This window comes from Coregonus clupeaformis, unplaced genomic scaffold (assembly GCF_020615455.1).
Source record: "Coregonus clupeaformis isolate EN_2021a unplaced genomic scaffold, ASM2061545v1 scaf1851, whole genome shotgun sequence".
In the NCBI taxonomy this organism is placed as follows: Eukaryota; Metazoa; Chordata; class Actinopteri; order Salmoniformes; family Salmonidae; genus Coregonus; species Coregonus clupeaformis.
The window spans coordinates 1-14,630 of NW_025535305.1; the positions used below are offsets into that span (position 1 = coordinate 1).

Sequence of the window (14,630 nt, forward strand, 5' to 3'; positions counted from 1 at the left end):
GTGGCCAGACAATATCATGATAGTTGACGAACAACAAAGATCCCAAATCAAATGAAACCTCCCCCAGCCCGTCTCAAACCTCCCCAGCCCGTCTCAAACCTCCCCCAGCCCGTCTCAAACCTCCCCCAGCCCGTCTCAAAGTTCTCCCCAGCCCAGTTTCACACCTCCCCCAGCCCATCTCACACCTCCCTCCAGTCATCTGTCCCCTGGATGAACTCACTATGAATAATCTCAAAGGGCAACACACACACACTCTCTCCGAACAGCACACACACTCTCCGTGGCGCTCACCAGACCAGCCAGCAGCTTTGCTTCATGGCGGCGAGTCTCACCGGAGACCGGATCCAACCAGGCTGTGATCTAACCGGACGGGCGCGATCTGCAGAGGGATTCACCATGTACGTTTTTACCGGTGTTGTTTTGTTTCGTGATAGAACAATATTGAAGAAGCGTGAACGATTTTAAGCATGAGGATGTTTGTCACTCAAAAACAAGTTGGCAGATGAACTATGTTTTTGGTAGATAGATAGTTTAGATAGGCTACTGTTGGATGAAAGACCGCAGTCATGTTTTTGGTAGAATTTTGAGTTGTTCACGTTTTTGTCCGAGTTGTTAATTGATTATGATAAAGATTGTTTTGTTACACAAGTGCAACTCAGCCTGGGAAAAAGACATGTTATGAAACGATTGAAATTAAACTTTGAATGTAGCCTATTAGCAGTGCAAAGTACTTAAGTACAAATAATTTAAAGTACTACTTAAGTAGTTTTTGGTATCTGTACTTTTGACAACTTTTACTTCACTACATTCCCAAAGAAAATAATGTACTTTACTCCATACATTTTCCGGACACCCAAATTTACTTGTTACATGTTGAATACTTAGTAGGACAGGAACATTTTCCAATTCATGCACTTATCAAGAGAAAGCGTGGTGCCTTCTGGTTTGCTTAATATAAGGAATTTGAAATGATTTATACTTTTACTTTTGGTACTTAACTATATTTTAGCAATTACATTTAGTTTTGATACTTTAGTATATTTAGAACCAAATACTTTTAGACTTTACTCAAGTAGTATTTTTACTGGGGTGACTTTCACTTTTACTTGAGTAACTGTTTATTAAGGTATCTATACTTTTACTCAAGTATGACAATTGGGTACACTTTTTCCACCACTGCCTATTAGAATATTACCCAATAACTGCAGCTCAGAGGAGATTAAAGATGGTGTGGAAATACCTTGCTCTATCATAGGAATATTATGCCATTTAGCAGACGCTTTTATCCAAAGCGACTTACAGTCATGCGCGCATACATTTTTTTGTGTATGGGTGGTCCCGGGGATCGAACCCACTACCTTGGCGTTACAAGCGCCGTGCTCTACCAGCTGAGCTAGTCTTTCGTAATTCCATAGTCAGCCAGATAAGGGCTGGGGGGGGGTGACATGGAGGTATGGAGGTAATTCCATAGCTCAGCCAGATAAGGGCTGGGGTGACATGGAGGTATGGAGGTAATTCCATAGTCAGCCAGATAAGGGCTGGGGGTGGGGGTGGAGGTATGACACAACAACACAGTTGATTTATTAACTAGAGACAGAAGAGAGGAGGTGATAAATCCAGGCTCTGTCGGCAATGGCCGCGACCGGGAGACTCATGGGGCGGCGCACAATTGGCCCAGCGTCGTCCAGGGTAGGGAGGGAATGGCCGGCAGGATGCTAGCTCAGTTGATAGAGCATGGCGTTTGCAACGCCAGGGTTGTGGGGGCTAGTATAAAAAAATATGTATTCACTAACTGTAAGTCGCTCTGGATAAGAGCGTCTGCTAAATGACCTAAATGTAAATAAATCACTGTATCTCCTTGTTACAAGATATGAGAGCGAGGGGCTGTTAGGGTTAAGGGTTCAGTTGTTGTTTGATGGCGGAGAGATGACATGTTATCAGTATATACTGTGTGTATATATACAGTACCAGTCAAAAGTTTGGACACACCTACTCATTCCAGGGTTTTTCTTTATTTTTTTACATTGTAGAATAATAGTGAAGACATCAAAACTATGAAATAACACATATGGAATCATGCCTAGTAACCAAAAAGTGTTAAAACAAATCAAAATATATTTTATATTTGAGATTCTTCAAATAGCCACCCCTTTGCCTTGATGACAGCTTTGCACACTCTTGGCATTCTCTCAACCAGCTTCACTCTGGAATGCTTTTCCAACAGTCTTGAAGGAGTTCCCACATATGCTGAGCACTTGTTGGCTGCTTTTTCCTTCACTCTGCGGTCTGACTCATCCCAAACCATCTCAATTGGGTTGAGGTCGGGGATTGTGGAGGCCTGGTCATCTGATGCAGCACTCCATCACTCTCCTTCTGGTAAAATAGCCCTTACACATCCTGGAAGTGTGTTGGGTCATTGTCCTGTTGAAAAAGAAATGATGGTCCCACTAAGCCCAAACCAGATTGGATGGCGTGATCGCTGCAGAATGCTGTGTAGCCATGCTGGTTATGTGCCTTGAATTCTAAATAAATCACTAGACAGTGTCACCAGCAAAGCTCCCCACACCATCACACTCCTCCTCCATGCGTTACGGTGGAAATAACATGTGGAGATCATCTGTTCACCCCACACCGCGTCCTCACAAAGACACGGCGATTGGAACCAAAAATCTCAAATTTTGACTCAGTGTATATGTGGTATGTGATATCTGTTGTGTTGCTCTCCTGTCTTCAGGCTTTGGAAGAGAGCGCTCTCAGTGGTCCTGCTATCTGTGGCTGTGGGATCTACCTCTCCCTCACCTATAGACCCTCAGCCTTACGTGCAAGTACACACACACTACACCGGCTCTCGACGCTCGTCGGATGTGGCAGGGCTTGCAGGCTTTTACGGACTACTGAAGGGAAGACGAGCTAAATGACTTCTATGCTCGCTTTGAGGCAAGCAACACTGAAGCATGCATAAGAGCACCAGCTGTTCTGGACGACTGTCAGCGATCGACGCTCTCTGTAGCCGAGTGAGTAAGACCTTTAAACAGGACAACATTCACAAGGCAGAGCCAGACGGATTACCAGGACGGTAATCCGAGCATACGCTGACCAACTGGCAAGTGTCTTCACTGACATTTTCAACCTGTCCCTGACTGAGTCTGTAATACCAACATGTTTCAAGCAGACCACCATAGTCCCTGTGCCCAAGAACGCCAAGGTAACCTGCCTAAATGACTACCGACCCGTAACACAATGTCTGTAGCTATGAAGTCCTTTGAAAGGCTGGTCATGGCTCACATCAACACCATTATCCCAGAAAACCCTAGACCCACTCCAATTCGCATACCACCCCAATTCGCATACCACCCCAACAGATCCACAGATGATGCAATCTCATTGCACTCCACACTGCCCTTTCCCACCTGGACAAAAGGGACACCTATGTGAGAATGCTGTTCATTGACTACAGCCTCAGCGTTCAACACCATAGTGCCCTCAAAGCTCATCACTAAGTTAAGGACCCTGGGGGCCTAAACACCTCCCTCTGCAACTGGATCCTGGACTTCCTGACGGGCCGCCCCAGGTGGTAAGGGGTAGGCAACAACACATCTGCCACACTGATCCTCAACACGGGGGCCTCAGGGGTGCGTGCTCAGTCCCTCCTGTACTCCCTGTTCACCCATGACTGCATGGCCAGGCACGACTCCAACACCATCATTAAGTTTGCCCGACTGACACAACAGTGGTAGGCCTGATCACCGACAACGATGAGACAGCCTATAGGGAGGAGGTCAGAGACCTGGCACTGTGGTGCCAGGACAACAACATATCCTTCAATGTGATCAAGACAAAGGGAGATGATCGTGGACTACAGGAAAAGAAGGGCAGAGCACGCCCCCATTCACATCGATGGGGCTGTAGTGGAGCAGGTCAAGAGCTTCAAGTTCCTTGGTGTCCACATCACCAACAAACTATCATGGTCCAAACACACCAAGACAGTCATGAAGAGGGCACGACAATGCCTTTTCCCCCTCAGGAGACTGAAAAGATTTGGCATGGGTCCTCAGATCCTCAAAAGTTATACATTTGCACCATCAAGAGCATCCTGACTGGTTGCAACACCGCCTGGTATGGCAACTGCTTGGCATCCGACCGCAAGGCACTACAGAGGTTAGTGCGTACGGCCCAGCACATCACTAGGGCCAAGCTTCCTGCCATCCAGGACCTCTATACCAGGCGGTGTCAGAGGAAGCTCTTAAAAATGGTCAAAGACTCCAGCCACCCTAGTCATAGACTGTTCTCTGCTACGAACGGCAAGCGGTACCGGAGCACCAAGTCTAGTTCCAAAAGGCTCCTTAACAGCTTCTACCCCCAAGCCATGAGACCGCTGAACAGTTAATCAAATGGCTACCCAGACTATTTACATTGACACGCTGCTGCTACTCTGTTTATTATCTATGCGTAGTCACTTTACCTCTACCTACATGTACATATTACCTCAATTACTTCGACTAACCTGTGCCCCTGCACATTGACTCGGTACCGGTACCCCCTGTATATAGCCTCGTTATGTTATTGTGTTACTTTTTTTAAACTTGAGTTTATTTAGTAAATAATTTCTTAACTATTTTTTTACTTTTAAATGCCATTGTTGGTTAAGGGCTTGTAAGTAAGCATTTCACTGTAAGGTTGTATTCACCTGTTGTATTCGGCGCATGTGACAAATAACATTTGATGTCACAAACACACGCACACACACACACACACACACACACGCACACACACACACACACACATCTTCCCCTCACCCATAGACTCTGAGCCTTACATGTTGTTCGGGAGGAAGGAGATGTTTGGGATTTGGTTGGAGGTGAAGGGTTGTGTATAGAGACAGGTTGGTGTTATCAGAGTGAATCAGTTTAGGGGTTCAAGAGTTATTGTCTGTCTGTCAGTTTAGGGGTTAAATAGTTATTGTCTGTCTGTCAGTTTAGGGGTTGAAGAGTTATTGTCTGTCTGTCAGTTTAGGGGTTAAATAGTTATTGTCTGTCTGTCAGTTTAGGGGTTAAATAGTTATTGTCTGTCTGTCAGTTTAGGGGTTAAATAGTTATTGTCTGTCTGTCAGTTTAGGGGTTAAATAGTTATTGTCTGTCTGTCAGTTTAGGGGTTGAAGAGTTATTGTCTGTCTGTCAGTTTAGAGGGTTGAAGAGTTATTGTCTGTCTGTCAGTTTAGGGGTTGAAGAGTTATTGTCTGTCTGTCAGTTTAGGGGTTAAATAGTTATTGTCTGTCTGTCAGTTTAGGGGTTAAATAGTTATTGTCTGTCTGTCAGTTTAGGGGTTAAAGTAGTTATTGTCTGTCTGTCTGTCAGTTTAGGGGTTGAAGAGTTATTGTCTGTCTGTCAGTTTAGGGGTTAAAGATAGTTATTGTCTGTCTGTCTGTCAGTTTAGGGGTTGAAGAGTTATTGTCTGTCTGTCAGATTCAAAGGACCCCCTCCATCTTCTGGAGGGCCCACTGGCTGTCAACACCAGACTACAGAACGGACGCAGACTGTTCACTGGACAACTACATGGACCAGAATCCTTCACTGCCGACCAGGAGGGTAAGAACTCTTGTCTGAGTTGTTTTATCATTCAGCAGGTTTTAATTTAATCGTGTCTTTTCATCAGCCTCGTCAGTGTTTATATGACCTTTCACTGGAAATACCCTTTTAGAACTCCTACCACTGTTATGAGACCCTGTGGCCTGTCTGACCCCCTGACCTCTAACCCCTGCTGTCTCCTAGGTAACGTGTACACAGGGACGGTGGATGGGAAGCTGTGGAGGATCCAGCAGGAGACTCTAACCCTCATCACCCACATGGGACAGGACTTACAGGAGTGTGGTCAGTAACTAACTTAACTGCTTGTTCACCGGACGTGCTACCTTGTCCCGGACCTGCTGTTTTCAACTCTCTCTCGATTCAATTAAATTCATAGGGTGTTATTGGCATGGGAAACCTCTTTCTCTCTCTCTCTCTCTCTCTCTCTCTCTCTCTCTCTCTCTCTCTCTCTCTCGACCTCTCTCTCTCTCTCTCGACCTCTGAATGCTCGGCTATAAAAAGCCAAGTGACATTTCCTCCTGAGGTGCTGACCTGTTGCACCCTCTACAACCACTGGGAATATCGTTTACATTTACATCAGTTAGCAGACGCTCTTATCCAGAGCCACTTACACATTGGTGCATTCACCTTATGATAACCAGTGGGACAACCACCTTTTTATTGTATTTTATTTTTTGTGGGGGGGGAGGGGGGGTGTAGAAGGATTACTTTATACTATTGCTGGTCATTTATGAACTTTTGAACTTCTTGAAGAACCATCTGGCCTTAATGGCCATGTAATCTGTCATAGTTGACGTGTACCTATGATGAAAAATTACAGGCCTCTCTCATCTTTTTTAAGTGGGTGGCTGACTAAATACTTTTTTTTCCCCACTGTATGATGGAATCTGTTTTGGGGTCTCCTGTCTACGGATCAGGGTTGTGTTCAGTAGGTATGAAACAGGTGAGAAAACATATTTCAGATGTTCTACTGAGTGCGCCTGGTGTGGAACACTGAGAATGTCTCTTTCTTCTGTTGGGAAGTGTTTAGCTGTGTGTATGTGTAACCGGTGTGAAATGGCTAGCTAGTTAGCGGTGCGCACTAGTAGCGTTTCAATCGGTGACGTCACTCGCTCTGAGACCTTGAAGTAGTTGTTTCCCTTGCTCTGCAAGGGCCACGGCGAGTAACGGTGCTTTCGAGGGTGACTGTTGTCGATGTGCAGAGGGTCCCTGGTTCAAGCCCAGGTAGGGCGAGGAGAGGGACGGAAGCAAAACTGTTACATATGTGTTCTGTTCAGATCTCTGTTGAAGTGGCGGCAGCTGATTGTCTTCCTCTGAGCTCAGGCCTAAACAGACAGTGAGTGTTCTGTTCAGATCTCTGTTGAAGTGGCCGGCAGCTGATTGTCTTCCTCTGATATCTCAGCTGATATCTCAACCCAAGACCTCAGATTAGAGGGTTCGAAGGTTAGAAGGTTAAGGGTTAAAAGGGAAGACTGAGCTAAAGGAATAACTGAATTATGAGTTTGTCTATTTCTATCTGTTGTTGTTGTGTGTCTGTAGGTAGCAGCACAGACTATGATGTTATGTCTGGTGTTCCTCTAGGTAGCAGTCCAGACTATGATGTTATGTCTGTTGTCCCTCTAGGTAGCAGTCCAGACTATGATGTTATGTCTGTTGTTCCTCTAGGTAGCAGTCCAGACTATGATGTTATGTCTGTTGTCCCTCTAGGTAGCAGCACAGACTATGAGCCAGTCTGTGGTCGTCCTCATGGCGTGCGGTTGGACAGCGGTGGTCAGCTGATCGTAGCGGACTCCTACTTTGGACTGTTTTCTGTTGACCCCCAGACTGGACACAAGACCCTGCTACTAGACAGCAAGACAGGTAACCCCTGACCCCTAACCCCAGACTGGACACAAGACCCTGCTACTAGACAGCAAGACAGGTAACCCTGACCCCCTAACCCCCAGACTGGACACAAGACCCTGCTACTAGACAGCAAGACAGGTAACCCCCTGACCCCTAACCCCCAGACTGGACACAAGACCCTGCTACTAGACAGCAAGACAGGTAACCCCTGACCCCTAACCCCCAGACTGGACACAAGACCCTGCTACTAGACAGCAAACAAGGTCTAATCCTTCACATTCACAGTCTAACCCTAACCTTAACTCTGACTGGACAGCAGGTCTGACAGTCTAACCCTAACCTTAACTCTGACTGGACAGCAGGTCTGACAGTCTAACCCTAACCTTAACTCTGACTGGACAGCAGGTCTGACAGTCTAACCCTAACCTTAACTCTGACTGGACAGCAGGTCTGACAGTCTAACCCTAACCTTAACTCTGACTGGACAGCAGGTCTGACAGTCTAACCCTAACCTTAACTCTGACTGGACAGCAGGTCTGACAGTCAATCAATCAATCAATTTTATTTTATATAGCCCTTCTTACATCAGCTAATATCTCGAAGTGCTGTACAGAAACCCAGCCTAAAACCCCAAACAGCTAGTAATGCAGGTGTAGAAGCACGGTGGCTAGGAAAAACTCCCTAGAAAGGCAAAACCTAGGGAAGAAACCTAGAGAGGAACCAGGCTATGAGGGGTGGCCAGTCCTCTTCTGGCTGTGCCGGGTGGAGATTATAACAGAACCATGCCAAGATGTTCAAAAATGTTCATAAGTGACAAGCATGGTCAAATAATAATCAGGAATAAATCTCAGTTGGCTTTTCATAGCCGATCATTAGAGTTTAAAACAGCAGGTCTGGGACAGGTAGGGGTTCCATAACCGGCAGGCAGAACAGTTTAAACTGGAATAGCAGCAAGGCCAGGCGGACTGGGGACAGCAAGGAGTCACCACGGCCGGTAGTCCCGACGTATGGTCCTAGGGCTCAGGTCTCTCAGTTGGCTTTTCATAGCCGATCATTTAGAGTTGAAAACAGCAGGTCTGGGACAGGTAGGGGTTTCGTAGCGCAGGCAGAACAGTTGAAACTGGAATAGCAGCAAGGCCAGGCGGACTGGGGACAGCAAGGTGTCATCATGCCCGGTAGTCCTGACGTATGGTCCTAGGGCTCAGGTTCTCAGAGAGAAAGAGAGAACGAGAGAATTAGAGAGAGCATACTTAAATTCACACAGGACACTGGATAAGACAGGAGAAGTACTCCAGGTATAACCAACTAACCCCAGCCCCCGACACAAACTACTGCAGCATAAATACTGGAGGCTGAGACAGGAGCGGTCCGGAGACACTGTGGCCCCATCCGAAGAAACCCCGGACAGGGCCAAACAGGAAGGATATAACCCCACCCACTCCGCCAAAGCACAGCCCCCGCACCACTAGAGGGATATCCCCAACCACCAACTTACAATCCTGAGACAAGGCCGAGTATAGCCCACAGAGGTCTCCACCACAGCACAAACCAAGGGGGGCGCCAACCCAGACAGGAAGATCACGTCAGTAACTCAACCCACTCAAGTGACGCACCCCTCCCAGGGACGGCATGAAAGAGCACCAGCAAGCCAGTGACTCAGCCCCTGCAACAGGGTTAGAGGCAGAGAACCCCAGTGGAGAGGGGAACCGGCCTGGCAGAGACAGCAAGGGCTGTTCGTTGCTCCAGCCTTTCCGTTCACCTTCACACTCCTGGGCCAGACTACACTCAATCATATGACCTACTGAAGAGATAAGTCTTCAGTAAAGACTTAAAGGTTAGAGACCGAGTCTGCGTCTCTCACATGGGTAGGCAGACTGTTCCATAAAAATGGAGATCTATAGGAGAAAGCCCTGCCTCCCGCTGTTTGCTTAGAAATTCTAGGGACAATTAGGAGGCCTCGTCTTGTGACCGTAGCGTACGTATTGGTAATGTACGGCAGGACCAACTCGGAAAGATAGGTAGGAGCAAGCCCATGTAACGCTTTATAGGTTAACAGTAAAACTGAAATCAGCCCTTGCCTTAACAGGAAGCCAGTGTAGGGAAGCTAGCACTGGAGTAATATGATCAAATTTCTTGGTTCTAGTCAGGATTCTAGCAGCCGTATTTAGCACTAACTGAAGTTTATTTAGTGCTTTATCCGGTAGCGGAAAATAGAGCATTGCAGTAGTCCAATCTAGAAGTAACAAATGCATGGATCAATTTTTCTGCATCATTTTTGGACAGAAAATTTCTGATTTTTGCAATGTTACGTAGATGGAAAAAAGCTGTCCTTGAAACAGTCTTGATATGTTCGTCAAAAGAGAGATCAGGGTCAAGAGTAACGCCTAGGTCCTTCACAGTTTTATTTGAGACGACTTTACAACCATCAAGATTAATTGTCAGATTTAACAGAAGATCTCTTTGTTTCTTGGGACCTAGAACAAGCATCTCTGTTTTGTCCGAGTTTAAAAGTAAAAAGTTTTCAGCCATCCACTTCCTTATGTCTGAAACACAGGCTTCTAGCGAGGGCAATTTTGGGGCTTCACCATGCTTCATTGAAATGTACAGCTGTGTGTCATCCGCATAGCAGTGAAAGTTAACATTATGTTTTCGAATAACATCCCCAAGAGGTAAAATATATAGTGAAAACAATAGTGGTCCTAAAACGGAACCTTGAGGAACACCGAAATGTACAGTTGATTTGTCGGAGGACAGACCATTCACAGAGACAAACTGATATCTTTCCGACAGGTAGGATCTAAACCAGGCCAGAACTTGTCCGTGTAGACCAATTTGGGTTTCCAGTCTCTCCAAAAGAATGTGGTGATCGATGGTGTCAAAGGCAGCACTAAGGTCTAGTAGCACGAGGACAGATGCAGAGCCCTCGGTCTGACGCCATTAAAAGGTCATTTACCACCTTCACAAGTGCAGTCTCAGTGCTATGATGGGGTCTAAAACCAGACTGAAGCATTTCGTATACATTGTTTGTCTTCAGAAAGGCAGTGAGTTGCTGCGCAACAGCTTTTTCTAAAATTTTTGAGAGGAATGGAAGATTCGATATAGGCCGATAGTTTTTATATTTTCCGGGTCAAGGTTTGGCTTTTTCAAGAGAGGCTTTATCACTGCCACTTTTAGTGAGTTTGGTACACATCCGGTGGATAGAGAGCTGTTTATTATGTTCAACATAGGAGGGCCAAGCACAGGGAAGCAGCTCCTTCAGCAGTTTAGTAGGAATAGGATCCAGTATGCAGCTTGAAGGTTTAGAGGCCATGATTATTTTCATCATTGTGTCAAGAGATATAGTACTAAAACACTTAAGTGTCTCTCCCGATCCCAGGCCCTCGCAGAGCTGTGCAGATCCAGGACAGCTAAGCCCTGGAGGAATCACGCAGATTCAAAGAGGAGTCCGTAATTTGCTTTCTAATGGTCATGATCTTTTCCTCAAAGAAGTTCATGAATTTATCACTGCTGAAGTGAAAACCATCCTCTCTTGGGGAATGCTGCTTTTTAGTTAGCTTTGCAACAGTATCAAAAGAAATTTTGGATTGTTCTTATTTTCTCGATTAATTTGGAAAAGTAGGATGATCGAGCAGCAGTGAGGGCTCTTCGGTACTGCACGGTACTGTCTTTTCCAAGCTAGTCGGAAGACTTCCAGTTTGGTGTGGCGCCATTTCCGTTCCAATTTCCTGGAAGCTTGCTTCAAAGCTCGGGTATTTTCTGTATACCAGGAGCTAGTTTCTTATGACAAATGTTTTTCGTTTTTAGGGGTGCAACTGCATCTAGGGTATTGCGCAAGGTTAAATTGAGTTCCTCAGTTAAGTGGTTAACTGATTTTTGTCCTCTGACGTCCTTGGGTAGGCAGAAGGAGTCTGGAAGGGCATCAATGAATTTTTGTGTTGTCTGAGAATTTATAGCACGACTTTTGATGCTCCTTGGTTGGGGTCTGAGCAGATTATTTGTTGCGATTGCAAACGTAATAAAATGGTGGTCCGATAGTCCAGGATTTTGTGGAAAAACATTAAGATCTACAACATTTATTCCATGGGACAAAACTAGGTCCAGAGTATGACTGTGGCAGTGAGTAGGTCCAGAGACATGTTGGACAAAACCCACTGAGTCGATAATGGCTCCGAAAGACTTTTGGAGTGGGTCTGTGGACTTCTCCATGTGAATATTAAAATCACCAAAAATTAGAATATGATCTGCTATGACTACAAGGTCTGATAGGAATTCAGGAAACTCAGAGAGGAACGCTGTATATGGCCCAGGAGGCCTGTAAACAGTAGCTATAAAAGTGATTGAGTAGGCTGCATAGATTTCATGACTAGAAGCTCGAAAGATGAAAACGTCATTTTTTTTTGTAAATTGAAATTTGCTATCGTAAATGTTAGCAACACCTCCGCCTTTGCGGGATGCACGGGGAATATGGTCACTAGTGTAACCAGGAGGTGAGGCCTCATTTAACACAGCAAATTCATCAGGCTTAAGCCATGTTTCAGTCAGGCCAATCACATCAAGATTATGATCAGTGATTAGTTCATTGACTATGACTGCCTTTGAAGTGAGGGATCTAACATTAAGTAACCCTATTTTGAGATGTGAGGTATCACGATCTCTTTCAATAATGGCAGGAATGGAGGAGGTCTTTATCCTAATAAGATTGCTAGGGTGAACACCACCATGTTTAGTTTTGCCCAACCTAGGGTCGAGGCACAGACACAGTCTCAATGGGTATGGCTGAGCTGACTACACTGACTATGCTATTGGCAGACTCCACTAAGCTGGCAGGTTGGCTAACAGCCTGCTGCCTGGCCTGCACCCTATTTCACTGTGGGGCTAGAGGAGTTAGAGCCCTATCTATGTTGGTAGATAAGAGGAGAGCACCCCTCCAGCTAGGATGGAGTCCGTCACTCCTCAGCAGGTCAGGCTTGATCCTGTTTGTGGGGTGAGTCCCAGAAAGAGGGCCAATTATCCACAAATGTTATCTTTTGGGAGGGGCAGAAAACAGTTTTCAACCAGCGATTGAGTGCTGAGACTCTGCTGTAGAGCTCGTCACTTCCCCTAACTGGGAGGGGGCCAGAGACAATTACTCGATGCCGACACATCTTTCTAGCTGATTTACACGCTGAAGCTATGTTGCACTTGGTGACCTCTGACTGTTTCATCCTAACATCGTTGGTGCCGACGTGGATAACAATATCTCTATACTCTCTACACTCGCCAGTTTTAGCTTTAGCCAGCACCATCTTTAGATTAGCCTTAACGTCGGTAGCCCTGCCCCCTGGTAAACAGTGTATGATCGCTGGGTGATTCGTTTTAAGTCTAATACTGCGGGTAATGGAGTCGCCAATGACTAGGGTTTTCAATTTGTCAGAGCTAATGGTGGAGCCTTCGAGTCTCAGACCCCGTAACGGGAGGAGTAGAGACTAGAGAAGACTCAGACTCAGACTCCGACTCGCTACATAATGGGGAAAACCGGTTGAAGGTTTCTGTCGGCTGAATGAGCGACACCGGTTGAGCATTCCAACAGTATTTCCCTCCAGAAGCCATGAGGAAAGTTGTCCGGCTGCGGGGACTGTGCGGGGGGATTTATACTAACGTTACTGTCTGTACTTGCTGGTGGCACAGACGCTGTTTCTTCCTTTCCTACACTGATATTACTCTGCCTAACGATTGCGTCTGAAGCTGGGCTTGTAGCACAGCTATTCTCGCCGTAAGGCGAGAATTCTCCTGTATATTATGAGTACAGCGACTGCAATTAGAAGACATCATGTTAATGTTACTACTTAGCTTCGGCTGTTGAAGATGTTGATGAACCATGTCCAGATGAAGCGTCCGGAGTGAAAAAAGTTGAATAAGGGAAAAAAGTTGCGATGGAAAAAAGGAAAATAACGTAAAGTTGGCAGCTAAAACGCACAGGAAAGTGACTCTTCTGTCTCGGGATAAACGTCCGGGTGAAAAAAGTTTAACGAAAAAGATGAGTGAGGACAAAACTAAAAAAGTTGGTAAATTTGTTGAACACAGAGATTAATTAAACGTTTATTAAAAGTAAAACGTGAATAGTTTCGGCAGGTAGCCAAGTAGCAACAAACAGCAGAGCAGCACGGAGACAATGCGGAAGCGACAGTCTAACCCTAACCTTAACTCTGACTGGACAGCAGGTCTGACAGTCTAACCCTAACCTTAACTCTGACTGGACAGCAGGTCTGACAGTCTAACCCTAACCTTAACTCTGACTGGACAGCAGGTCTGACAGTCTAACCCTAACCTTAACTCTGACTGGACAGCAGGTCTGACAGTCTAACCCTAACCTTAACTCTGACTGGACAGCAGGTCTGACAGTCTAACCCTAACCTTAACTCTGACTGGACAGCAGGTCTGACAGTCTAACCCTAACCTTAACTCTGACTGGACAGCAGGTCTGACAGTCTAACCCTAACCTTAACTCTGACTGGACAGCAGGTCTGACAGTCTAACCCTAACCTTAACTCTGACTGGACAGCAGGTCTGACAGTCTAACCCTAACCTTAACTCTGACTGGACAGCAGGTCTGACAGTCTAACCCTAACCTTAACTCTGACTGGACAGCAGGTCTGACAGTCTAACCCTAACCTTAACTCTGACTGGACAGCAGGTCTGACAGTCTAACCCTAACCTTAACTCTGACTGGACAGCAGGTCTGACAGTCTAACCCCTAACCTTAACCCTCTCGAGTCTAAGCCCTGTCTAAACCGGGAGGGGGAGGGGGAGGGGGTAATCCTTGGTGTGACCATCTTAAAACAGTTCCATACAGTATGTTAGCTTAGAAACCCTTCCCTGGCTTAGACAGGGCTTAGACTCCAGAGGGTTAACTCTGACTGGACAGCAGTCAAGGTCTGACAATGTACATCCAGTTAACATATGGAATATCTGTTTAGAACTGATGTTACCACAACAAGCCTAATGTACATCCAGTTAACATATGGAATATCTGTTTAGAACTGATGTTACCACAACAAGCCTAATGTACATCCAGTTAACATATGGAATATCTGTTTAGAACTGATGTTACCACAACAAGCCTAATGTACATCCAGTTAACATATGGAATATCTGTTTAGAACTGATAATACCACATCAAGCCTAATGTACATCCAGTTAACATATGGAATATCTGTTTAG

General features: G+C 45.8%; 1 protein-coding gene across 1 annotated transcript in view; it reads left to right on the forward strand.

Annotated features, from left to right (window-relative positions):
* Positions 1 to 4,816: 4,816 nt before the first annotated feature.
* The window catches only part of LOC123487875 (adipocyte plasma membrane-associated protein-like), a 42,308-nt gene continuing 32,494 nt past the window's right edge, over positions 4,817 to 14,630 (forward strand). Inside the window, 4 exon segments of the mRNA XM_045218851.1 lie at positions 4,817 to 4,865; positions 5,463 to 5,585; positions 5,769 to 5,867; positions 7,293 to 7,445. Coding sequence (XP_045074786.1) covers positions 4,817 to 4,865; positions 5,463 to 5,585; positions 5,769 to 5,867; positions 7,293 to 7,445 — 424 coding nt within the window.